A 27,197-nucleotide genomic window follows, 5' to 3' on the forward strand; every position below is an offset into this window, starting at 1 on the left:
CTGTAAAATATCAGTTGTCAGTGACAGTGCATGGGAATGCAAAGTACAATTGCGCAAGAAATTAGTAAAATTATTTGGGTTTCAAAAAGCAGGTGTGTGAGGAAAAGGCTGTTGTATATTTGCAAGCACATCTGTAGGTGAGAGCATATTATTACCCATCAAAAGTCGAATTTCTTTTGCGCCAAGTGCGAGAAATGTTATTTTTCCTCTTGTTACTGTGGGAAGTTACCAGATGTGCGTACTTCCCAATGAAAACTACAAATCGATCTCCAGTCAGCCAGACCATTTCTGGATGCAATGTTGCGTGTATGCACTGGTTTAAATGGAAATGTGAATTCAGATGACATCTTGACTTTACACATGCCAGACAACTTTTCGTTAGTGTTTCCCATGATTCGCCTCGTTTAGGTCTTATGCTAGGCTTTTACCAGATCGGCACCAAGTTGAGAGGACCTGTCAGTGGGAAGTACCCTGCAGATATAAAACGGTGTCTCAGCATATTTTGTTTATTCCCACCGATTCAGGATTAGCTAGTAGGTGATACATGTGCTCCCCTGTTACGTGTAGTTCCCTGTATTGAACAGAACACGTTTACGTACAAAAACCCAGACTATTACTCTCTATTGATACACCATTTTCACACTGTATCCATCAGTATTTGTACAGACAGTGGACAGTTTCTAGTGTTCAAAAGTGGGAAGATGTTAGTTAAACTACATTTTGCAAAGATGAGCGAATAGACTGATTACTACATTGTGCAAGCAGGAGGTGGCAATGAATTTGCTGGACAACCTTTGCAGTGTGGATATGGACTTGGAAGTATATTTTGCTCGGCATTCTCTTTTCTAACTCCACTTTTGAAACCCACAGCCCCTTGTTTTTGGGTAAACAAGTTTTACCCAAAATGTGATTGGTGATGGTTTGAGGGGCAGACCATTCGGAAGTCAGCCAGACCATTTCAAACAAGGTTCTGAACCAGAAAGGAAGAAGAAAGGAGGGGAAGCACAGAGATATTTTTTAATCACGGAGCTTATGATGTTGGAACTAGACCTATTTCAAAAACCTGCTATTATCCTATCTATGGAATATCTTATGCGACTTTTCAACAGCCAGGCAGCGTAGATAGTGGTTGGCCCTATTGAACTTTTTATTCCAGGTACTTCCGAAGAACATTTAGATTTTGTAAATCTAAATGTTCAGATCAGACATAAAACATTTTTATGTCTGAAAGTTCATGTTACACATAGTGACAGGAAAGAGATGGATGCCACTTCTATGTGGGTGTAGTGAACTATTTTTTTTATTCCCTTTTTAGCCAGGTGGATCTGTTTTTTACAAGATAAACTAATCAATGCATCAGCAGATACTTATCCCTACAGAGCATATTTCTCTAAATAATTATGATTGCAGTGCTAAATGTAACCAATTAACAACAGAACCACATATGAAAGATGACGGATGTTAATGAAATGTTTACCAAGACAGAAATGTGAGATGTGTAAATGTCAGGAATCAATAGCAAAATCAAGGAGTATGGAACTTCTAGGGCACATACATTTGAATTTGTGTCATCAGGCAAGATATATCATTAATAATGTGTCGCTGCATATGCATATAGTGTGAAGTAACCGAGAATTTTGTTTATTGGCCATCACATCAGACATAAAATGCAGAGTTCATATTCAGAAAGCAACGCTCTTTGTGCACAAAGTAAGATTAATTCCTAAACCTCGGTTAGCCCATTTGACTGTACTTGAAAAAAATGCTATTCACTCTCTCATAAACAGGGTGCAAGTCAGCTATTACTCTATTTCTAAAGGGATGAGCGAACTACAAGAGACAACATCCATCTGGGAGACATTCCATCTCATCTAGTCATTGGTCTGGTGGCAAGTGGAGCATTCAATGGTTCGTACACTTGTAATCCATTCAATTTTTGCCCACTTCAATTTATGTTATCTGGTGGTGACAGCTGATGGTATTCAATGCTCAAGTCAACCTCCGATATCTAATTATTAAGAGAGGCATTGCACGAGATCATATTTCTCTCTCTCTTTCTCCACATCGCCGAACAAGTGGATGTGATGTTTGTAATGGAATTTCCTATAAAGCATGCTTGGAAGGTAATGTGCTGTATGGATTTAACCTCTCCTCCGACAAGAATGCCATAGGCGAAAACATCAGCACTCAATGCCGAGGAAATGTACATGTAGAACTGAAATTTTCAGCTCCACAACCCGAGAATGTTACTGTGATATTGTTTGCAAGGTTCAAAAACACTATCTATCACCAGAGATCGCTTGGTACTGCTGGATTACTAACACTGAACAGATTTTACAGATGGATGCAAAATTTCCCAGATATTGATTGGAATTTGGGGGCTGGTCACTCTGTGGGGGGTGGGAAGAATGTTAAAACTTTTTTTTTTGTATTTTTAATATTCTTATTTTCTATACTTATTTTGGTTTGTTCCCTTATTTGTGTTTGCCCACTTTATCTTATTCCCCCACTTACGCATCTGACCTTGCTTTACAGGAGAATTCCAGAATCAAGGGAACTTCTCAATTATTTATAATTCCCTTCGGAAAGGCTGAGTGTTCAAGAATGACAAACAACACACACATTAATATATAATATAACATAGTTTATTTACACTTATATATACAACATGAAAATTATCAACTCTCAGGCACATACTATTATTATTCAATTTTTCCTATGAAGTATCAGTTATACTTTTTTTGTATATATGCAATTACGTACATTGGTTTACTCTAGCAAGGTTATCCCCTTCTATACAACACAATCATACCATTACAGAAAATTGCTATAGTCTCTTCTTCTTTGCACATGATCCATAAATACTTAAGAGGTTTAGTTAACATCCTTTTTATACAACTTATGTAAATCAAATTCTTACTTTATAACTGATTTAGGAATTTCGCTCTTCTGATTTATTTAGTGCCCCTTTTTATCTCGGGGATTATAATATCACAATCTTCTCTAATTGGGACAAATCATACATTTTATATAAATTTCTGGATTAATGCTTGTCCCAGCTACCTTTAGAAGGCTATCTCTTACTCTGTGTTTCTTTACCCTTCCTTCCAAAATATATCATACATATATGTCAGATGATAACTTAATAACATATATCCAATTTCTCTCCTTTGCCTTCCTACATATGTCTAGTTATACAATAATCAAAGTCATTACTATCATTAAACACCTGTAATTTCTCAATTTACTTAGTTATACCTGTCAAATTGCAATTATTATCTAACTTATCTTTACTTTATGTGTATAATTTGTACATATATATATATATATATATATATATATATATATATATATGTCTCACAGTATCTTTCTGAACTTCCACTAATCTACTATTAGGGTTCCTACAGTCCTTTAGGGGTAAATGAGAATACTATATGCTAGTCACTTACTTAATTCTTCGAATCGAGCTCCTCTGTTTTGGGGGCTTCAGCTTCTTATTGGGACTGGCATCATCATATATCAAAGGCATTCATCTCCGGACTTCTAGCGGAATTTTCGTGCGGGTCACAATTCTGGTACTCTGCTGATCTTACTGTTCTATCTGGACTGGACTGGCACTTAGCGGTACGATCATACGCCGTCGTTTCGGGGACTACTATCATTCCTTCTGCGGCCTTTCTCCATCATATTCGGGCTATCTTCCATTCGCTGCTTCCTTCCTTCTCATCGAGCTACTAATTTCGCATTTTCGCTCCTTCTCTCGAGCTACTAATTTTGCGGATTTCGCTCCTTCTCTCTCCACCTTATTAAAACTTATTCACAAAAGGAAACTCACAGGGCATCTCACACTAACTCCTCTCCTCCATTTTTTCAGCTCATCCACAAGGAGATAGCTCATAGGGTGCCACCCTTGCTTCTCCGTCCACCTATTAAGAACTTGTTACTAACTCATTTTTACTTACTCTGACGAAGGAACTCCACTGTCCTTCCTTACTCAAACCCTGCCAAGAATCTCCACTTTGTCATTCTTAACTCATTTTTCCAAACGCTGACAAGAATCTCGACTTTGTCTCCCCCTAACTCATTTCCATACACACCCACATAACTCAACTCAGGGATCTGCTTCTTACTCTGACGAAGAAACTCAACTGTCCTTCCCTACTCAAACGCCGACAAGAACCTTAACTTTGTCTCCCCCTAACTCATTTCCATACATACCCACATAACTCATCTCAGGGATCTGTCCCTCTCTCCCTGTTCACTCACTTTTTTTATCTCCATTACGTACCACCCCTATGTGTCAGGCCTGGCCCCTATTTTTCCGCTTTAACCAATCTTCTTCTTTTTATCAAACCTTCATTCTGTCCTATTCGTCCTTGAACTTTTCTCAAGCTGTATCTACACTGTACGATTCAACCTCTTATTTTAATAAATCGTAATTTTCCCAGGTTGTCTGTACCTTTGAAGTGCGCCGTCATCTTTGCCACCCCTGGTTAAACTTAGCGGATTTATTTCACACGATCTACCAAACTTGCCATCGCCGACAGCCAGACGCCATTCCTAGTTCTAATCCGTGCATTTGACCCGTATTTACTACCTGTTCCATTTCCAGGTGTCACGATCAAAGAAATGTCTGACAATATTCAGCCTACTGCCCTTTGTTCTTACAGAGCCTTAATTGTTCACACATACTCGCCAGTAGTCGCTGGAACCGTTCCCCTTGTTTTGGTGTTATCTTGGGAGCTCACCCCTTATTGCCTTTGTCAAGCTTACTGCTCCCTTACTATAATTTAACCTTGTCTAATTTTTAATCCCTAGCGAGCGCCTTAGTAATATTAGTGACTGGTAACGTTTTGCTGTCCCACGTTGCTATTTCATAAGCTTTATTTTATATTAATCTCACTTTTTATAAAATATTATATTTGTAAGATTTTATGATCTTACAACTCACACACTAGCAAGGCTTTTGTGGATTTATTGGATTACTGTTTTCTACATCAGCATGTTCGGGAGGCAACTAGATGGAGTAATACTCTTTATTTGATTATCAGTAGCGATTCTTCATGCATTAAGAATCTGCAGATAAATGAACTACTAGGTGGCAGTGATCACAGTGTGCTGAAGTGGGATTTACTCAAAGAGGTAACTACCATTAGGGGTAAAGGGAAGGGTTATTGCTTTCGTAAAGGCGACTACGATGGACTGAGACAGTATTTAAATTCTATACAGTGGGACCAATTGATGATGTTAGCAACAGGAAATTCAAAATGGGAAGCATTCAAAGAACTTATCTTGGCAGCTACTAGGCTTTACATACCAACTAAGAAATATTGTTCAAGGTTTAGGCCTAAATGGATGTCAGATGAACTAATGAGACATATGGCAGAGAAGAAAAATGCATGGGATACATACAAATTAACACATGACACAGAAGCCTATGATAGATACAAGTTGATCTGTAACCAAGTTAAAAAGGAGGTTAGGCAGATTACGAGAAATCTTTGGCAAGGGATGCAAAGAAAAACAGCAAAGAGTTCTTTACTTATGTAAACTCTAGAAGGAAGGGGATGAATCAGATTGGTCCACTTGATATCGATGGGTCAACTGTTGATGATCCTGCTCAGGTAGCTAACAAACTAAATGAATATTTTGCATCGATATTCACACATGAGGAGTTATTCAGCGAGGGGAATGCCAGAGGTGTATTCAACTCTGGCAGTAAGCTAGAGAGTCTTGTAATAACTGAGAGTAAAGTGGAGGAGAATTGTTGAAGATAAAGACAAGAAAGGCACCTGGGGTGGATGGGATCTATCCAGTTATATTAAAGGAGGCAGCAAAGGACGTAAGCAAACCCTTAGCCATAATTATGAGAGCTTCCTTGGACTCAGGGGAGGTACCCACAGACTGGAGATGTGCAAATGTGACCCCAATTCACAAAGGAGGATCAAAGGCTGACACAAGTAATTATAGACCTGTGAGTTTAATTTCTGTTCCAGGAAAATTAATGGAGGTACTTGTTAAAGAAACACTGCAGGATCATCTAGACAAGACTTCAGTTATAGCTCGGACACAGCATGGTTTTGTTAAGGAGAAGTCGTGCCTGACCAATTTGATTGGATACTATGATGCGTCACAAAAGAACTGGATGCAGGGAATAACTCTGATATTATACTGTTGCACATGGAAGACTGCTGCACAAATTGGAGCAGTGTGGCATTGGAGGCAAATTGCTGCTGTGGATAAAGGGGTGGTTGAGGGAGAGAAGACAGAGAGTGGTAATCAATGGACACTGCTCATCGTGGACTAATGTTATCAGTGGAGCCCCTCAGGGTTCAGTGTTGGGTCCATTATTGTTTTCTGTATTTATAAATGATATTGATGATGGTATATCAAGCTTAATGTCCAGGTTTGCAGACGATACGAAGGTTGGCAGGGTTGTCAAGGACACTACTGACGCTATGCTGCTGCAACAGGATGTGGAAAGTTTGAGCAGATGGGTTGAGAGGTGGCAAATGAAGTTTAACATTGACAAATGTAAAGTATACATATGGGAAACAGCAACCCCAGAGCTACATATCAACTCTGTGGTGCTACACTGACAGTGGTAGAGAATGAAAAGGACGTGGGGGTAATTGTGCAGGCAGATATGAAGTTCTCTGAGCAGTGCAGACGGGCTGCAAGAGTAGCTCATGGTGTATTGTCAATGATATATAGGAATTTTTCTAGAAGGGATAAGGAGGTGATTATTCCCTTGTATAAGGCAATGGTCAGGCCACACCTAGAGTACTGTATACAGGTCTGGAGGCCTCATTTCAAGAAGGATGTAGAGCTGCTGGAACGCGTACAGAGAAGGGCAACAAGATTAGTGAATGGAACAAAGGGGTGCTCTTACGAAGAAAGGCTTAAGTTTTGCAAATTACAGTGTCTGGAGACTAGGCACCGTCGAGGTGATCTGATAGAGGTGTATAAAGCCTTGAATGGTTTGAGCATGCTCAATGCTGATGGGATTCTTCCTCTTGCTCAGAATAATCACCTGAGAGGGCATAAATTCAAATTGAGGAAAGACAGATGTAGGATAGACGTGCGGAAATTTGCCTTTAGCCAGCAGGTGGTTGGTTGGTGGAACAGACTTCCATCCCTTGTCGTGGAAGTTGATAGCCTAAATAAGTTTAAGGCTCAGCTGGACAGGTATTTCGAACGAACAGAGGGGTGAAGTGAGTGGTTTTTTTTTTTTTTTTTTTGGCTGATTCTGCATAAACTTGCTTTCTTGCATCAAATGCCTCTACTAGTGCTAATGTCTACACTCGAAATTTCTACTAGGAGTGTGTGTGTGTGTGTGTGTGTGTGTGTGTGTGTGTGTGTGTGTGTGTGTGTGTGTGTGTGTGTGTGTGTGCGTGCGTGCGTGCGTGTGTGCGTGCGTGCGTGCGTGCGTGCGTGCGTGCGTGCGTGATGACTACCTACACAGATGCTACCAAAACAGTGTCTCTTCGTAATCAACACAGATTCCTCTGATCTATCTGGGCAGCACTGGGTTGCCATATTTCTGCAGCAACAATGTGGCGAATACTATTGACAGCTATGGGTGCAAGCCCACAGGTCTGTCCCTTGTACCACTATGATCACTATCATTTTGTGTAATCCCCTAAAGCAGCAATTTCCAAACTGGGAGGCGCGCCTCCCTGGGGAGGTACGGACTAGTGCAAAACGAGGTGCGAAAAGTTTAACAGAAATGTAATTTTCATAACATAACATATACAAATAAAACAATATATACATATAAATAAACTTTCATAACATAACATTAAATTTCATAACCTATTTTTTAAAGCATTTACCGATATAAACATGAGATAAACTATTTGGAAAAAAAATATTCTTTTTTTTTCTGAAATGGATTGATGAATTATGATTGATATGATGTAATGTAATATATATATAATTTAGTGCGTACTATGTATGACATATATAGGTAGATTGCATAGCATAGCATTAGCTGCATGGTTGAAAATATGGTTTCAGCGGTGTGCGATTGTGTTTTTTTATTTTTTCTGGCATGATTACTTACTGATAATAATCGTTAGTAATTTAGAAGTTGTAGTTCTAAATTACTAACGTGATTTAGAACTACAGATGCTTATTATTTCATGTAGTATTAATAATTATTGTATTAACATATTAAAAATAAGAAATTGCAGAATTATAGATGCTTTACTTCAAGGGAGGCACCGGGAAAATTTTACAGGTCAAGGGAGGTGTGGGCTCAGAAAGTTTGAGAACCGCTGTCCTAAAGCATTGTTTGGCAGCTTTTACTACTGCCAAGCCTGGTTGAAAACTTTTGATCATGCAGAGTTGTTAACCACACACATTTGTGGTCATGTGTTTAAGCTGGAGGGGAGATGCCTAGCATAGTGGAGAGCGTGCTCTCTCTTGTGTGAGATCTGTAACAGATATTGTCATGGCAGCGAATGTTTGGAAATACATAGGACAAACAATATATGTTCTCAGTTCTGTGGCTGTAGCAAATTTATGTTTGCTTATCATTCCAATAAATTAAGAGCACATTTGCTCTTAATTTGTTAATTTGTTGACACAGACTATTCTCAAGCAGGGTCAGCAAGTGGCCGTTGTTTGTATGGCTGCTTTCAGGGACCAGATCGAGTCTTCTGGGGTGAAAATTGTGTCAGGCAATTTATGGATGAATTGTTTAGGGTCAAGGAGACAGTATAGCATGCACATGATGGCAGGAATCTTCATTCCATTTGGCCAAAATATACTAACGGCAGGTTTATAGCTCACAATTTTAAGTGATTCAATGGCTATTTCATCCTTGATTATCTTTTTGGTCATGCCTATGAATGTCAGATGCTGTACAATGGATCAAAAATTCTTGGCATTTATTATGACTAGCCGAACATTGTTTTTCTTGACAGCTTTTCCTATTTGGCATTTCCTCTCCATAAATTGCATGCTATCTTTGAACTTCCAGAAGTCAGAAAAGGTTGCTCCTCTATATATTTCACACTGAAGAAACTGCTGATTACTTTTTCTTAATGTTTTTGGTCGAAAATGGAAGCCTAAGATGCATAAATTTCATCTTTTGTTGGTATAAAAATATCTGGTGGCTGAGGGAAAACTTTATTTAAAAATCCCAACGTTTTTACTATTTTATGAAATTTCGTTATTCTGATAAAAATTAGTCTTAGGGTGCAAAATTTTAACCGAATTTTTAGTTTTTCAAAAGATTTTCACTGTGCATGACAATTTCTCGGTATTTCTCTAAACTACGGAAATTTTCATGTTTTTGCATGTAAAGTCGGCATATATCAGTTATGCAGATGTGTTGGATGTTTGGTCAAAAGTTTTTTTACAAGGGAAAAACAGGCACAACTATCTTATTTGTAAAACTTTCACGTTTGGAATCAGTTTCTTTTTTTTTTTTTTTGCTAATATGTTGTAAATATGATGGAGTGAGATTTTAGGTTTTCACACTGTAATTAAACTTGTCGGTTTTCAAAAACCGACAAGTCTAATATAAGGTACAACTCACCGAATGTAGCTTTACATGCCAAATTCTCCGTGTTTTAATAACTGTAAATTTTCATCTCTGTATGTGAAGTCAGCATGTATTCACTAAATCAACACTATTGGTCTGGCAGATGTGTTAGATATTTGGTGAAAAGTTTACAGGAGAATAACAGACAGACTTTGTCTGTCTGTTATTCTCCTGTAAACTTTTCACAAAGTTACACAAATGCTTGTGTAACTATGAAGGCAGAGTATAAGTGTGGTCTGTAGAATGCAGTATGTTCTGTAATATTAGTAAAATTCAACTTTTATTCCTGTGAAAATATGCAAAGAGCTCGCCCAATATTGATCTAGCAGTCTATGAATGAGTTATTTCTAGAGTTATATCTGGAGATATCCAGTGGGTGGTTGATTGCTGGAACAAACTTCCATCTGTCGTCGTAGAAGTTGATAGCTTAAATAGATTCAATGCAGAACTTGACAAACATTTGGAGCGAGTGGATGGGTGAAATAAGGGTTTTTTTTTTTTTTTTTGGCTGATGCTATATAAGCTTGCTTTCGTGCATCATGTGCCTTTGCTAATGCTAATGATATTTTCAGTCAAAATACTGAAATAAATGTGATGATGCTTCAAAATGTTGTTTCCCATTAAAAAAAATTACCTTTATTTTCACATGTTTGCTCCAAATTCTTTTCAAGTATAAGGGCAGCAAAGTGTTGCATTGGGAAATTATGAATTATATGATAAACTCGGCATCTGTTGATACATCGAGATGGGCTTGATTCTAATAGTGGTAATTATTACTATATATGCACACTACCACGGTTTGAGAGCTTGTGTTTGCTCTAATTCAAAATTAGAATTATTAACCAGTTATTAACCAGTCCAAACTAGAGTTTGAACAGGCCAAGAGTAGAAAACTTGCTTCTTGCCCTAATGGTAGCCGAGCATTCTGGTCTCTTGCCAAAGCTATTGGCCGCAACTTTTGCCCATCTTTGCTCCCACCTCTGTCCAAACCAGATGGTTCTGTTGCCACTTCAGCCAAGGATAAAGCTGACCTGCTAGCATCCCATTTTTCTTCCAGCTCATGTATTAATGATCTTGGTAAAACACCTCCCACCATTCCCAACACGCTCCATTCAATGCCTCCTGTGGTCTTCCGTCAAAAGGATATCAGAAGGATTTTGATGAATCTTGATGCTAAGAAAGCTCCAGGTCCTGATGGTATTTCTCCACTTGTTCTCAAAACCTGTGCTCCTGAACTTACTCCTGTTTTTTGCCGCCTTTTTTCACTTTCTTATTCCAAAGGTGTTTTTCCTTCTGCTTGGAAATTTGCTCATATCCAGCCAGTTCCTAAAAAGGGTGACAAATCCCTCCCATCCAATTATCGTCCCATTGCTATTACTTCTACTCTTTCTAAAGTAATGGAGAAATCAATTAACTGCCAACTCTTAAACTACCTAGAAACCTTCCGTCTGATCAACGATCACCAGTATGGATTCCGTCAGTGTCGATCCACTGGAGATATTCTGGCTTATGTTACCCATTTATGGACTAATTCAATGGAAAGGTTCGGTGAAACACAAGTAGTTGCTCTTGACATCTCAAAGGCTTTTGATCGTGTTTGGCATAAAGGTCTTCTAAACAAGCTTCCATCTTATGGTTTGCCAACTGTTTTTAGTAATTGGTTATCCAGTTTTCTCTCTGATCGCTCACTGAGGGTGATGGTAGATGGCTCTCTGTCTTCTAACTTCTCCACTAATGCCGGTGTCCCCCAAGGTTCAGTTCTTTCCCCCATTCTTTTCCTCTTGTATATCAATGACCTTCTTCTATTGACTGGAAATCCTATCCATAGTTTTGCCGATGATAGCACATTGCATTCAACTTTCCATTTTGAGAAACCTTGTCCTGCTCAATTAGCTTCAACTTCTCGAAAATCTGCTACCAATTCCTTAAATGCCGATCTTCAGGTAATTCTCCAGTGGGGCAAAGACAACTTAGTTGATTTCAACCCTTCTAAAACTCAATCTTGTCTTATATCTCGCAAAAAGGATTCTTCTACTCCTATGCTTATCTTTAGTGACACTCCGATTTCTAGGCAAAATGATATATCTCTTTTGGGGATTACCCTGACTTCTAATCTCTCTTGGCACAAGCACATTACAAATATTGCTTCCTCTGCATCTAAAAAACTTGGTTTTCTCTTTCGCTCTCGGCGTTACTTTTCTTCCAAACAGATTCTCACTCTGTATAAATCGCAAATTCGCCCTGCCATGGAATATTGTTCCCATATCTGGGGTGGTGCCCCCAAAACCTCTCTCCGGCTTCTTGATTCCATTCAGAAGAGGGCAGTTAGGTTAATTAATGATTCATCTCTAACAGAGTCTCTCCACTCGCTTTCTCATAGACGCACTGTTTCTGCTGCATGCCTCTTCTACAGATACTTCCATGGGCACTGTTCTTCTGAATTGGCTTCTATAATTCCTGCTCTCTCTTTCAAAACAGTCCGAACACGTGCCGCCACCAGCCAACATCCATTTACTGTCCAACTTCAAACCCACAGAACCAACTTTTCATCTTCCTCATTTATTCATTCAACTGCCGTTTTCTGGAACAACCTTCCTTCATACGTATTTCCTGAAAATTACAATCTACAGAAAGTTCAAGTCCAATGTCAACAAATATCTTCTTTCGTCTTCTTAACCTCAAACCCAAGCACGGTACTAAGTACTATAGGTTCTAATACCTCTCGTGTTTGGGGTTCTCATAAAAAAAAAAAAAAAAATTAGATAGGAAATTATATGGCTATCCTGAATTTTCCTATTATAACACACACACATTGAGATTCAGTTCAAGAAAAACTGTAATAGTTTTTTTTTCCATGTATATTCATGAAATCTATGTACTGTCGTCATTTTTCTAGTAAAAACCATAAAAATGTGGTAGTTTATTGTTACTGTTGTTTCAAATATTTAGTGGTTTTGAATAATATTAAAATTTTTGAAACTTACATTTTAAAAATCACTACAACGTAGGTTGACATGCTAACAGCTCGGATGTTCATTCAGCTTTTAATACTAATTGTTGAGGTTTTTCTGTAACCACGGATGGAGACCACACAATTTTAAATTTAGTTGCATTTTACAGAGTGTGCCATGTGCTGCTGTACCACTGTCTTGTATTTAGTAATGCATAGATGAATTAATCACTGTATACTGTTATTACCTTGCACTTATTTTCAGAATTTTTTATCACTTGAACTCATTTTTGACAGTAAAAAACGTTGGTGGGTAAGGGAAAATTTATTAAACAAATCCCAACCTTTTTACTATTTTGTGAAAGTAATACCATGTAAACTTGTAATATCCAGCAACGTTTGGAGGTCTAAGATGCGTAAATTTCAACATTGGACTGTACAAAAATGCTGTTGGGTATGCAAATTTAATTAAAATCTGACAAACACATCCCTAGGGTACTAAGGAAAAGGCGTTTTTTTTATTTGGCAAAAGAGCCAGTTTCTGACAATTTTCTCGAAATATAAAACTTCCGTTGTTTCATGTTAATATGTAAGCTTATAACTCGTTGAGTGCTCTTCGCTTTTTATGATTTGAATGAGATTCTAATATTGAAATTTATCTAATTATATTATTTTAGTAAATGTAAAATGTTTAAAATTCATCAGTTGTAAAATATTTAAGTTGATTTTTAACGTTTGTTGTGAAATGTGGCTTAGGAAAAAATTCAACATTTTCGAAATAGTTTGTATGATTTCCAGTAAAAATGATATTTATTTTTCACCAGTAATGCACGGTTAGGCAGATTTGATTCTAATATCGATTTTGAATGTGCTTCCTGTACTGAAATTTATCTCATTATGTACTTGTAGTGCACGGAAAACGTTTAAAAGTAAGGATTTTAAGTTGATTTTTCATGTTTGGTGTGAAATGTGGCTTAGTAAAAATTCAACTTTGCACAATATTTCGTATGATTTGCAATAATATTTTTCATAGGTAACGATCGCATAGGACGGACTTGATTCTAATATTGATAATTAGCATTAGTAGCGGCATATGATGCAAGAAAGCAAGCTTATACAGCATCAGCCAAAAAAAAATATAAACTTCCCAATTCACTGGTCTATTCGCTCCAAACGTTTGTCCACTTCTGGAGCAAATGGATGGGTGAAATGGGAAGGTTTTTTTAACATAACAACATAACTTTCGGTGTTTACATAAATTCTATGCCCATCATTGATTCCCTGTATTGTCTCACGTCTCATAGCAAAGTGGAAATGTTTTATTTTTTCGCATTTATTAAAATTACTATATTTTATAGCAAAATCATAAAAGGAAAGTTTTGTGTTTATTTGAAATAAAATGACTGGTAGCTTTATACACTTTGTAACATGTTATGTTCATGCTTTTCATAGCAATGCATTAGAAATTTTTAAATTCTCTGTCCTCTGACTAGTGTAATCATGTTTGGTAAATTTACAAGGCGATTTCCTTCATTTTGGGATCAAAAGGACCCATTCACAGTTGCAGAGATTGAATGATACTATTTTTCCCTCTTAGTTATTCAACAAGTGTTGATTTTAAACTCCTACTCAATGTAGCACTATAATAATTATTTCTAAAATGTCTAGTTTCAATATTACCAACGAATTAATAAAAAATGTTTTACAGTAGTTTTGTTCAATTTTGAGGTCGGAAGCATAAAAATTCACTGGGAGGATTGAAAGATGAGCGATATTGTGTTACTTTTACAAAAATATATACAAACTGAATGCGGCAGGGACAATGGTAAGCTCAGGGGGCCTTCTCACAAGAGAGACTTTGTTACAAAAAGTTCGATTTCGTACAAATTCTAGGCATCGAAAAGAATATAACGGTACAAATGTTGTGGTTGGACATGCAAAAATCGTAATTTCTAAAGGTGAAAACCGTACAGTAGTTTTCTCAAACTTTACCATTTTCAGTCAAGATCTTATGGACAAACAAGTGTTATCTTTCATAAGCCTTGAAGTTTCAATGGTATGTGATGGAAAAACTTGCAGAATTAAAGACAATCGGCGTTATTATTATTGATAAATATCTCCTTTGTAAATAATACCGAACAGACAGTAAAAAGACATCATCAGCCATTTTCAATCCATTGCAGGATGAAGGCAGGATGATTTCTGTTAAATTTTATTTGTGCAGTGTGTGAACGTCAAAACCGCTTTTCCCCAAAAAATTTCCTGCTTTCATTGTTTTTTTTTTTTTTTTGCGAAAAAAGAAAAGTCTCCTGTCCCGGTCTCCAGCTTTTTGAAAACTAAGTTGGCAGGGCAGCTATGCATGTAATATTCGTGTGCCATGCCGTACAAGACACATTGTCAAGCACATTCAGCCGTTGAGCTATTCGAATTCATAGTCCACGTTACTGAACATGTAGTACAATATACTCTCATTACTCTTTTTGTGAACCGTGGCTCCATCTTTATTGATTTAAGGGAAAAAAAATTAGAAATAGTCAGCAACATTAATAAATTAAGTTTAATTAATGTTTGTGTTTTCTTTTTTTTATTAGCAATGTGGCAATCAACAAAAAGACACAACTGTTGAAAAAAGTCCTTGACATCTTAGGTAAGTTCTCTCATTCATCTCATCGAGTTTCTTAGAAAATGAGTTTTTCTTCTTTCTTAGTTTTTCGTAAAGAAGAGAAAACCCGAGTTTCCCGAAGGAAAAAACCATGTTACCCTCTTTTGAGATCTAACTCACACGTTATGAAAAAAGACTCATAAAAATTATTCTTGTCATTGCCCCTCAATGACAAGGGGCAATGACAATTGATTCGAACTCAGTTCTCTTCCACCCGGTGTGAGGAGGAGTGTTTATACCAATTGTGCTACCCACGAGGGCGAAATAAAAAAAAAAAAAAAAAGAAAGAAAATGGTAAATCAATAGTAAACTGGAATTCGAAATTGACCTTCTCGTATAGTTTAAGACCAGGAGTGGACAACCTTTATAAAGGGCAGGCAAAATAAAATGTCCGTGAGGTAAACTGCAAGTAATTTTTTTTTTTTTTTAGCGTTCCACGATTTTTAGGATTATTAAAATGGTGTATAATGAAAAAATTGTCATAAACAGTTTTATGTTTTTTATTGTAATTTTATACATACACGTACATATAATTAATTTTATTAATAAGAAAAGCAAAATACAAATTCAAGATAAAATTGCAAAAATACAGCTACAATTCCAGTAACCAAAATTGCAATATTTTATTTTTATAATATTTAATGAGAGATTTGATTGTGTTTATTTTTATTAAGGAATCGATATTTGTCATAGCAATGCGTGTTTTCTATATTTACGTCAGAAATTCCATTAATTCAAAAATGTATATAATAATCCCGAGCCGTTTATTATATATGTTTTGAAAACGACCACGGGCCAGAGGTTGCCCACCCCTGGTTTAAAATAATAGTTAGATAATAATACATACATGCGAGTGTATGTATTATTATTATCCATTTAGTACGCAACCATTTGCCAAAGGTTAATAAAAGTTACTGAAGTAGTGTAATTATGCCATCGGATAGAGAGAGAGAGTGAGATATTTTTAGACGGGTGGCATATAACCATTTCGTTATGCTGTGGTCATGTGACATGCAACGTTGTGGAACAAACCATTTGTGTGCACAGCAGGAATGTACCTAATAAAGTGACATGCACTACTACTGTCATGTAGTTGCAATTCCCTAGTACGTCATCATCATCATCATCATCAGCCATTTTCAATCCACTACAGGATGAAGGCCTCTCCAGCAACTTTCCAGTTCCTTCTGTTTTGAGCACTGGCCATCCATTTACTACCCAAAAAACTCATGAATTTCATCTATCCATCTCCGCCTTTGTCTTCCAGGTTTTCTTCTAGCTCCTCTTGGATACCATTCTGTTATTTTCTTAGTCCACCTGTCATCATGTCTTCGAGCTATGTGTCCTGCCCAAGACCATTTTAGTTCTTTAGTTTTGATAAGAATGTTCTTTATTTGAGTTTGCTGCCTAATCCATGTGTTTCTCTTCTTATCTAACAGTCTGATTCCCAATATAATTCGTTCCATTCTTCGCTGTGTAGTTCTCAGCTTCTCTTCCATTCTTTTGGTGAGTGGCCAAGTTTCACTTCCATAAGTCATGGTGGGGAGTATACATTGATTCATTATTTTACGTTTCAGACAAACTGGGATATTGCTCTTCAGTATGTGACTATATTTCCTGAATGCTATCCATCCAAAATTTATTCTTCTCTTGACTTCCAGCCATTTATCATTATTACAGCTAATAACTTGTCCCAGATAAGTATATGACTCCACCTTTTCAATTACTGCTCCTTCAATCATTATGTTCCTTTCTGTGGCATACTTGTTCATCATTACTTTTGTTTTAGCCATATTCATCTTTAGTCCAAAATCCTTACTAACAGAGCATAACTGGTTAAGATTTTCCTCTAATTCTTTGGGATCGTGGCTTATAACCACAATGTCATCTGCAAATCGTAAATGGTTTAGTTACTCTCTGTTCACATTGACTCCTTTCTGCGACCAGTCTAATTCTGAAAGCTTCCTCAAGGGCAGCAGTAAACAGCTTCGGAGATATTGTGTCTCCTTGTCGAACTCCTTTCTAGATTTTAAATTTGCTACTGTCTTTGTCTAGTCTAATAAAGGAGGTAGCACTCTCATATATTTTCTTCAAAATCATAATATATGGGGTATCTATGCCTTGTCTTTCCAGTGCCCGAAACAATGCCATATGCTGTATGGAGTCAAATGCCTTTTCATAATCCACAAATGCCAGGCATAATGGTGTTTTATATTCATTTGCTTTCTCCATTAGCTGTGATATTACGTGAAGGTGATCCATAGTTGAGAATCCTGTTCTAAAGCCAGCTTGCTCTTTCGGTTGATTCTCATCAAGTATTCTTTCTAATCTGTTAGTAATGACCCTTGTGAACAACTTGTAGATGTGGGATAACAAGCTAATTGGTCTATAATTTCCAATTTCTGATTTATCTCCTTTCTTATGCAGCAAAACTATGATTGCATTATTCCACTGCTTAGGCGTCACACCTTTTCTAATGCACTTTGTGAAGAGCCTTGCCAGTTTTTGTGTTATGTCTCTTCCTCCCAATTTTAACAACTCTACAGTAACTTCATCTTCCCCCGGGGCTTTCCGATTCTTCATTTTCTTCAATGCATGTTCTACCTCATCAGGAAGAATATCGGGTATGTCGTATGTGTTGCTACTTTGCAATCCAGCTTCCCCACTGCTGGTATGATTCTCTCGCTCCTTGTATAATTCTCTATAGTCGTCTGCTATTTGAATCATGCCTTCTCTGCTGTTTATACACCATCGCTATTCTTCAGTTTCAGTATCATTTGTATTTCTGTATTACTGCTCATGGCTGCTGATTTAAATCCTTTGTTTTCCCTTAATGCTTGTTCTACTTTTCTTCTGTTAAATCTTATGTCCTCTCTGAGTCTCTTTCTAATGGCTTTGCATAACTCAGTATACTCAATTTTCTCTCTGTCAGTGTTTTTCTTGCTTTTCATTTGTCGTCTTCGGTTCATCATGACAAATGTTTCTTGACTAATTTTTTCTTCTTTGGATTTCTGTTTCCCTATAGGTTTCTTGGGCTTTATCACTTTCAGAAAGTTGTAATATTCCTCGTCGATATCTTGGTCCTGAGCAGTCTGCAGAAGTTCAAACTTGTTCGTAAGTTCCAGTACATACTGCTTTTTCTCCTCCTCTGTTATCTCAAAGACCTTTTGTATTATTTACTCGAGTCAGTTTTTTCCTTTCCTTTCCTACATCTATATCAAGTGTATATCTTACCATTCTGTGATCACTTCCAACATTTACCTTATTCAGGACAGTAACATCATTCACAATATATCTTCTGTTAGTGAGAATGAAGTCGATTTCATTAGTTGTTAATCCATTTGGACTCTTCCATGTCCACTTTCTGTTCACCCTTTTCTTGAAAAAAGTGTTCATTACTGACAGTCCTTGAGATTCTGCAAATTCCACAAGTCTTTCACCTCTTTTATTTCTTTCACCAATTCCAAAATTTCCTATAGTTCCTCTTTCTGCGCTGTTTTGCCTTTTTCCAACCTTAGCATTGAAGTCCCCCATAATAATAGTGTAGTGGGTTTTCTGCTCATCTAGAAGACTCTCAATTTCGGTGTACATTTCTTCAACTTCTTCATCATCATGGCTCGATGTTGGTGCATAAGTCATTATAATAAACATATAGAAATTCTGGGAAATATAACCCGAAATTTACTTTTCATATCGCAACATAGTATAACAGTTATTAAGAGGTTTGGGAAATCAGTTCAGTTGTAGACATGCCAAGATCTGGCCACCCGTCAAACTTTTATTATTATTATTGTTGCTCTTATATTATTTCTCCCTGATTGGGGATTCCACTTCATGACGGGTACTGCTACCACGAACAAAGGGTGGTTATGTCTGGTGTTACTGTTGGTGGAGGAACTCTCCAACTGTCCTACATGTGTTCAGGATTGCGACTTGTGGGGGTGGGGATTTTTATTTATTATTATTTATATTTATATATCCTTTTGGTTAGTTCCCCTTTTAAATAACTCCTCACTTGCGCATCTGACTAACTTCACAGAAAATTTTAGGTTCAAGGGGAAAAGCTCTTTAGATGTATTTAATGCCCTTTGGATAGGCTGGTGCTCAGAACAATAAAAAATACACAAAAGTTGTATATAAAATTTAGTTTATTGTACATATTTACATGAATACATCAAAACCAAAATGATTAAACTCAAACACATGACAAAATAATCTAATCTCATCTACTTATATATATCATAATCAAAATTCCCCTTTCAAGAACTGATGTGTCTTCCTCCTTACACCTGAGCTCAAATAACTTTCAAAAATCTGTTAACATTCTCTCTCCTTTACAAGTCAATTTCTTACTCCAAAATTAGATTAATCTTCCATACTCTTAATTTCTGGAGAATTTGTTATCTCCCCCCCCCCTTTATAACAGATTATAATTTACAACCTTCTACAATACAGGTAATCATGCCACTGCCAATTTCTACAAATAACAATTTGAACATTTGATGGCTACCGTCGTTTTTCTTATTCCCTCTAATTCCTTTCCAAAATTCAATACTTATTCATTTACTTATTACAATGATTATTAACAGGTATCACTCACTTCTAATTCCCATCCAAAACATATTTAATTGTAGCCTATCAAACAATTTTAAACAAGGCATCAATTACTTCAAATAAACTAAAAGACTTCTATACACTTATTAACATGCTCTGGTTATTGTCCTTCAGCACACATCCTTACAATAACCTATCCTTACAACTGAGTAATTCTTATACCTATCTCAGTGTTCTGTTTAAAAGTTCTACCAATTCGGCTATCAGAGTATCTACAGTCTTTTGTGTGAATGAGAATACTTAAGAGAACTAATCACTTACTTAGTTATCTTGAAGGGCTCTGCGGCATGTCCTTCATCTTTCTCGCGGTGAATAGCAGGTCTGTTCCATCTGGAACGTATCTCAGAAACCCTTGGAGAGTTCTACAGGAGTTATCGGATTTGCCTCTTGGGTTTCGGGTACCCTTGCTCCTTAAGGGCGTTTCATTTCATCTGGTTAGAACGGTTGTTCTCACATTTGTTTGGCTCCGGACTTTATCGGCTTCAGCACCATTTATCTCCTGGGTATCAGACATCTCGTTACTCGATAATGGATTTGATTTCTTCTCATCCTTTGTGAGAGATCCTGCAGTGAACTAACTTCTACCGTATTCTGCCTCCTCAACTATTTTAATTGCCTTCTGCAGGTTTTTGCGCCAATAAAATCAAACTCAAGCCTTCTGCACTTTACTGACAATACGTCCGGCTTCCTTTATTGTCCAACAATTTTAATTTAATTTTTTTCTACGGCACTTTTCTCCATCCCTTTCACTCCTTCACTCAAAATTACTATCTGCTACTGACTTACTGATGGATTGACTGACTAATACATCTTAACTTATTCTCTCCACTTACTCGACTGCCTCTCTCACTAATTCTTCTATCTTACAACTTATCTACCCTTTCTCGACTAACTACTCAATCTTAAACTGGTCAGCCAACCCTTTCACTCCCTTTTTTGTTCTACCTTCCTTTATCTTACTCCCGAGTCCGCCATGTCTATTACCAGTCATTCCTTCCAATCCTATGCTCATCCTTGGATTCTTCTCCTTTCATTTGTTAGAAGGCCTTTACTCAGCCTGCCCAGTAACACGTGTTCCAATACTCCCCTTTTTACAATTCTACCAGATTTTTTCCCATACTGTGTGCCCTTAGATGTTAGCCAATTATCCAAAAAACAACACTCCCTTCTCTCTAACGTCCCTGTAGCGTTCTAAAACTACGAAACTCACATCTAGTGACCACAGCATGTATCTTTTGAAACTTATGTGCTGGTCAAGAACGCACTTCCTGTTTATGACCCCGCATAAACCTTAATTCGTCTGTTTGCGCCAGACCCCATGCTGCTTTGCTGTAGTTTTCTTTTTGTATATCCCAGAGTATAATGGAAGTTGAAAGCACAGACCCTGCCTTTATTTCTTACTGAATAATCTTATTAGTGAAATAGACGATATTGCCAACTCATCCCACTAGCGGCAAGAATCTTTTAATAAAAAAAACTCACTTCCAAAGTCTTTATAAAAAAAATTTATTTTTGTAAGATTCCATATCTTACAGACTTTCTGGAGTTCCTTGTAGGTGTTATCTGGGAGACCTATAGCTGCTAGGCTGCTGTGTAGGGTCTTTGGCACCATTCCGGTGGTTGACAAGATGATCGGGTTGGTCGTTACTTCTTGCATATGCCACATCTCCTTGACCTCATGTCTCAGGTTTGTGTACTTTCTAATTTTTTCCTCATGGGTTTTCTGAACATTGCTAGTGTTGGACACCGCTATGTCAATCAGGTAGGTAGCCTTTTCCATGTTTTCCACAAGGTTTATATCCGGTTTGTTGTGTTGGATGGTCTTATCCGTTATTATGGGGCGATCCCAGTACAGCTTGTGGTTTGGGGTTTCGAGTACTACTTGGGGTTCTTACTTGTGATATGGTACACTTTCTTTGCTCGACAGATATTTCCTCACTAGCTTCTGATGTATTATCCTGACTACATGGTCGTGTCTACGAGTGTACTCAGTCTGGGTGACCACTTTGCATCCCCCTGTGATGTGCTGGATCGTTTCTGAGGCTAGGTTGCATCGTCGACATGTGTCATCTGACATTCCGAGCTCCTTTGCGATGTAATTTCTATAGTTTCTGGTGTTGATTACCTGGTCTCGGATGGCCAGCATGAATCCTTCAGTCTCGGGGAAGAGCATCCTGCTTGTGAGCCATGCATTGGAAGCAGTGTTATTGATGTGATCTTGGTGGAGGTTATTGTGGTGTCTACTATGGGTGTATTCTTTGCCCATCTTTCTAGCTTCGCTTCTTGTGCTGTCTGGGTGGGAGTGGGCTCCTCGCTTAGGCTGAGTGGGGTATACCAGTTATCTATCTTCTTTATGGCCTGGTGGAGTGGTGTTGGGTTGTTCTCGAAGTAATCCTTCAGGTTAGCTATTGCTGTTTTCTGATGCTCTATCAGGCCCCTTCCTCCCTCTTTCCGAGCTATTGTTAGTCTCTCCACTGGTGAATTCGGGTGGTTTTGGCGGCCTTGATCATCATTGTTCTTGTCTTTCGCATGATATCCTCTAGCTCGGTGTTAGTCCATTCTATGACCCCAAAGGAGTATGTTAGTTCTGGAGCTGCATAGGTGTTTATGGATTTAACTGTGTTCCCTCCATTCAATTTTGCTTTCAGCAGGCTTCTGAGTCTCTTATGATATTTTTTGGTAAGGCACTTCTTGATTTCCTTGTGCTCTAACTGCTGAGCCTGCATCATCCCTAGGTATTTGTACGTCTCCTTCTGTCATAGCTTTGATCTCTTTACCAGTCAGCAGCTGTTAGTTTTTGCCAATTAATTTTCCCTGAAACAGTGCGTGGGTCTTGCATTTGTCTTGACCAAATTCCATTCTGATATCCTTGCTGAATTCTTTTGTGAACCGGAGAATTCAGCAAGTTGCTGGAGTTGCTTCTCGGTTTCCATGTAGAGCTTGATGTCATCCATGTATATCAGGTGGGTGAGGGTGTACAGGTTCTTTCTTCCTTCTTTGAAGTTATATCTATACTTGCTGCTGTTAAACATGGTGGATAGCGGGTTGAGTGCTAGATAGAACCACAGTGGGCTCAGACCATCTCGCTGAAAGATTCCTTTTCTGATGGGGATTGATCTGGCTGTGATGTTCTCGACCTTAATGGTGGTACTCCATTTCGCCATTGTTGCTCCTAGGAAGTTTGTCACTATCGAATTGACCTTGTAGATCTTCAGGGTCTTTATTAGCCAGCTATGAGGTACGGATTCGAAGGCCTTGCGGTAATCGATTTGTACAGGTTGCGGTGCTTCTTGTAGGCTTGCTCCATAACTGCAGCATTAATGGTTAATTGCTCATTACATCCTTTGCTCCTCCGCTGCAACCTTTCTGCTGTTTGGCCGTTATTTTCTGACTCTAATTGGTCTGATATCTTCTTGGTTATGCAGCTCATCAGGATCTTGTACATCGTTGAGAAGCAGGTGATTGGCCTGTATTTCGCTGGGTTTCTAGTATCTGTCTTTAGGCTTCAGATATGTGACTCCTTCAGTGAGAAACTTTGGGATTGTCTCTGGGTGCCTTATCATTCAAAAAAAAAAAAATCAAATTATTTATTAGGGTCACCCGTAATTGGTCACATCTATCCATGTGTTTTGTGTCTGTAAATTGCGTGTGTTCTATGGTCGATTTGTCTGTTTTGCTGGACGAAAAACCTTTCTTTCTACACCCGAGACCGACTAACTCAGCCACAGAGTGAAAAGAGCCCATTAAAGTTCCTCACCTCATTGAAGGGATTTGAACCCGGGCCTCTTCCACCCTTTTTGGGGAGGTAACCATACCACTGTGCTGCCCGTGCAGAATGGTGCCTTATCATTCAAACTATTATATTTAGGCCACCCGAATAATTAAATTCATCTGCCGTGCTGTGTCTTATGTCTGTTAATTTGGTGTGTTCTATGGTCAATTTGTCTGTCTGTTTGTTGGACGAAAAGCCCCGGTTTCTTGGTAAAAAGCCATTCTATCTATGCCTGAGACTGACAAACTCAGCCACGGAGGGATAAAAGCCCATTAAAGCTCCTCGCGTCATCGACGGGATTCGAACCCGGGCCTTTTCCACCCGGTGTGGGAAGGACGGTGACGATACCACTTGCCTCCCGCGCAGACTGTGCCTTATCATTCGAGTGAACTGCTGTGCTAGGTGCTTGTGTGTGCAGGTGAGCTTCTTGTACCAGTAGTTGTGGATGTTATCAATTCGTGGGGTTCGCTAGTTGTGGGTGTTCCTGATCGACTGTTTTACTTCTCGATCGTCTTCTTCTCGGGTGATCCGTTTCGTGCTTTCTCGTCTTCTCCCAGTTTCCTGTAGAAGGCTCTTTGGTCCTCGTTGAAGATTCGGTTGTTTATTTTTCTCTGAGAGCTCTCTTTGTATTGGCGTAGTCTCTTGCTGAGTGCGAGGAGGTTCTGCTTCAGTGTGTCCAAGTATTCTCATATTCTCTGACTCCTCATGTTTGCTGTGGATGCTGTCTCTCTTTAGGATGCTCTTCACTTTTCCAATCAATTTCTTACATCTGTTACCCTGTTGGTACTGGGTCAACTGACCTATCTTGACTCTTAATTCTTCTGCTGACGTCTTCTTTTCCAAGCTGGCAGTTACTTCTGTTTTCGGTTCTTCTGCTGCTCGTGTCTTTTCCATTAATCCTAGTGGCTGCTGTGGCAGCACAATATATGGCTGTGTGGATAGCCTCCAGCCTTGCACCATTGTTGTCAAGGTAATGTGGTATTATTTGCCGATTGAGGTGTTACTCTCCACAGGATTTTATTTGGCCTCTGCTTATGTATCACGTGAGTTCTCGTGGGATCCATTCCTTCAAATTCTGTTAGGACCTTCTTCCACTTGTCTTCTATTCTAGATATTATGACTTCGTCTCTTTCCACTTCGGCTGCTCTGGGTTGTATTTCTTCTTGTTCTTCCTCCTCTGGTTCTGTAGTATGCTGTTCCTTCTCTGGTTCCATATTGACCATATTCTTTGTGGTTGATTGCTCACATCCTGCTTGATTTTTGCCAAGTTGGCAGGAGCTATTAGGTTTTTCCTGAAGAAGGTCCTTCTTTGTTCCACTAATCACTGTTTGGTGACCTGAATATTCCGGAATCGTTCCTACCACTTGGTATGTAGTCGCGACCTGTATTTTGTCATATCGGTCTCTTGCCTGGTTATTTCATAGTAAGCCTGCATGATGTACGTATTCATTTCGATGCTCCACTTCATGGGTTGGCATCTTTTTCCTTCCTGGGCGAGGCGCCTCCGTAGCCAGGTGGGAAGGAGCAGCAGTGCGTAGCACACCCTTCTTGATTAGACCGGGGTTCGAGCCCGTCACCACCAAATACGGAACATGCGGAAAGGTCAGGGAATGACCACCGCACCGGAGCAATATGGCCTTAGTTGCTAATGCTCCTAAAAAACCAAATAACAACAACAACTTCCTGGGCGATCACTAGCCCAGTTGCGCAGGAAGCACTTCCAGTTGGTTGGGCTGGATGGTCTTGCCCTTCTCTTGTGGTAGCCATACGGGGGGACGGCGCCACTTGCTCCACTGTCTTGCTGGGGAGAATGTCTCCAACTTTTCGAGCCAACCCCTCTGCCTAAGGCCTGAACGCGAGTGATTTTATCCTGTGCTACACTCGATGCAGTACGATTAATAATTCTCTGCGACATCATCCATCTATGTAGGTGGACTTGTTTAGCTTCGGCTTATGTCCAGTAGATTTTTAGTTCTCGCGAGTGACAGCCAACCTTGGCGAAAGCAAGTCCAATGGAGCAACTTTCGCGATGTTTTTTTTTTTTATTTATTACATTAATCTTCCAGCGTAATAGGGCCGCGTTCGTTTCTGCCAAAGCGGGATTCGAGCCAGGGTCCATCAGGCTGGTAGTCCAGTGTCAACCACTGGCTATCATGTCCGTTGTTGTTATTATTATTAAGAATGCTACTCTCAAGTGAGAGTAGCATTCTTTTTTCTCCCAGCCACTCGGGTTTTCGTCCAGCGCACAGCAAATCAACCCCCGAACACATGCAATTTACAGACAGTGTATACGGCGCAATATGGCATAAGTTGCTGATTCGCCTAAAATCCTTCAACAGCAGTGGTGAAAATATTTTTGTTCATTATGGGATTTAAATCAATAGTAATAGGTAAAGTTTATTACAGAAATAAAATTGTTAGATGTAGATGGTTTAGCCTATACTTTGGATGTCTTTACTTCCGTATTAATGTATTATTTTTTTTTCTTCTGTTTTATGTATATGTTTACAGACAAGCTTAAGAATTCCACTGGGAAGGAACTGAGACGAGTGCTCTTTTCCCTGAAAGAGTTGTTTCAGGTGAGATACTATCATATCTTATTAATTTTGTTTATATTAAATCCGCTGTTTTGAATACTGTCGAACTTTTTTTACTTTCTGAGTTTTTTTGTTTTTTTTTTCATTAATTTGATTTATCATTATTATCATTGCATACCGAAATTGCATAATTTTTATCATTGCATACCGAAATATTCAGATCAGAAAGCGAAATTTATTAGAAATTCTGACGTATTCGTGTTGGGAGGTCGTGTCCGTACGACTCTACAAAAAAAATTTGCAGCCCTTTGTTAACTGTGATATAAGTATATTTCTGTTGGGAGAAAAAAAAAAAAAAAAACAGCCACGATAGAGGTGCAAACTCCTCTAGTCACCCTGAGGTTCTACTAGATTTAAAATAATAATAATTTATTACTATAGTGGAGGGAAATTCTATAGGCATGTGAAGGTTATGTTGCCAACTGCTTATGTAAGCAATGCGCTTCGTAGACCAACGGTTTGTTGATGAGAAGGAGTGGAATTGAATTATGAATGCGTTACGGAATAGTTATTGAATGATCTTGACCTACCTGCAGTGGCCGACAAAAAAACTGCGTCCCTTGTAAATTTTGCAAATAATGTTTTCTGCTGCATTATGGGTTGCAGAAATGTTCGAAATGCATTTGTTAGATGGGATATATATCTCTGTGAATGAAATTCAATAAAAAGACTCCACCTGATATACCTAATTTCCATAAATATCTTCCCAAAGGTTAAAATGCGTAATTAATGGAAATATGAGAAATCATGCATATGGCAATCACGACAACCAAACATACATTTTATTGTGTTTACGTGTACAAACTGAAATGACAAGTTAACGTAATAGCATTATGTACTGTAAATCAGCAAAATAAGTCCTCAATATTTTGATGTTCCTCCTCGAGCTACAATTACAGCCTTACAACGATCTGGCATAGAGTTAATCAACATGAGGTACAATTTCGTGGTACCACACCCTTACAATGCTCTTCTGCAGCTGAATCTTACTTGTTGGTTTCTTCTGAGCAATTTTAGACGACATTATGTTCCAACAATTTTCAATAGGG

The 27,197-nt window shown here is 38.3% G+C and overlaps 1 protein-coding gene across 2 annotated transcripts in view; it reads left to right on the forward strand.

Moving 5' to 3' along the window:
- Positions 1 to 27,197, forward strand: part of LOC150080881 (uncharacterized) — a 597,772-nt gene that overhangs the window by 110,130 nt on the left and 460,445 nt on the right. For both annotated transcript variants that reach the window (XR_016547378.1, XM_090381140.1), the window contains exons 5-6: positions 15,095 to 15,150; positions 26,063 to 26,130. Coding sequence is in view for 1 of the 2 variants with exons in the window: in XM_090381140.1 (XP_090237266.1) it covers positions 15,095 to 15,150; positions 26,063 to 26,130 (124 nt within the window). In the remaining variant the exon portion in view is untranslated. The remainder of the gene's footprint in view (positions 1 to 15,094; positions 15,151 to 26,062; positions 26,131 to 27,197) is intronic.

This window comes from Mastigoproctus giganteus, chromosome 9 (genome assembly GCF_048544385.1).
Source record: "Mastigoproctus giganteus isolate SK-2022 chromosome 9, ASM4854438v1, whole genome shotgun sequence".
NCBI classification, from domain to species: domain Eukaryota; kingdom Metazoa; phylum Arthropoda; class Arachnida; order Uropygi; family Thelyphonidae; genus Mastigoproctus; species Mastigoproctus giganteus.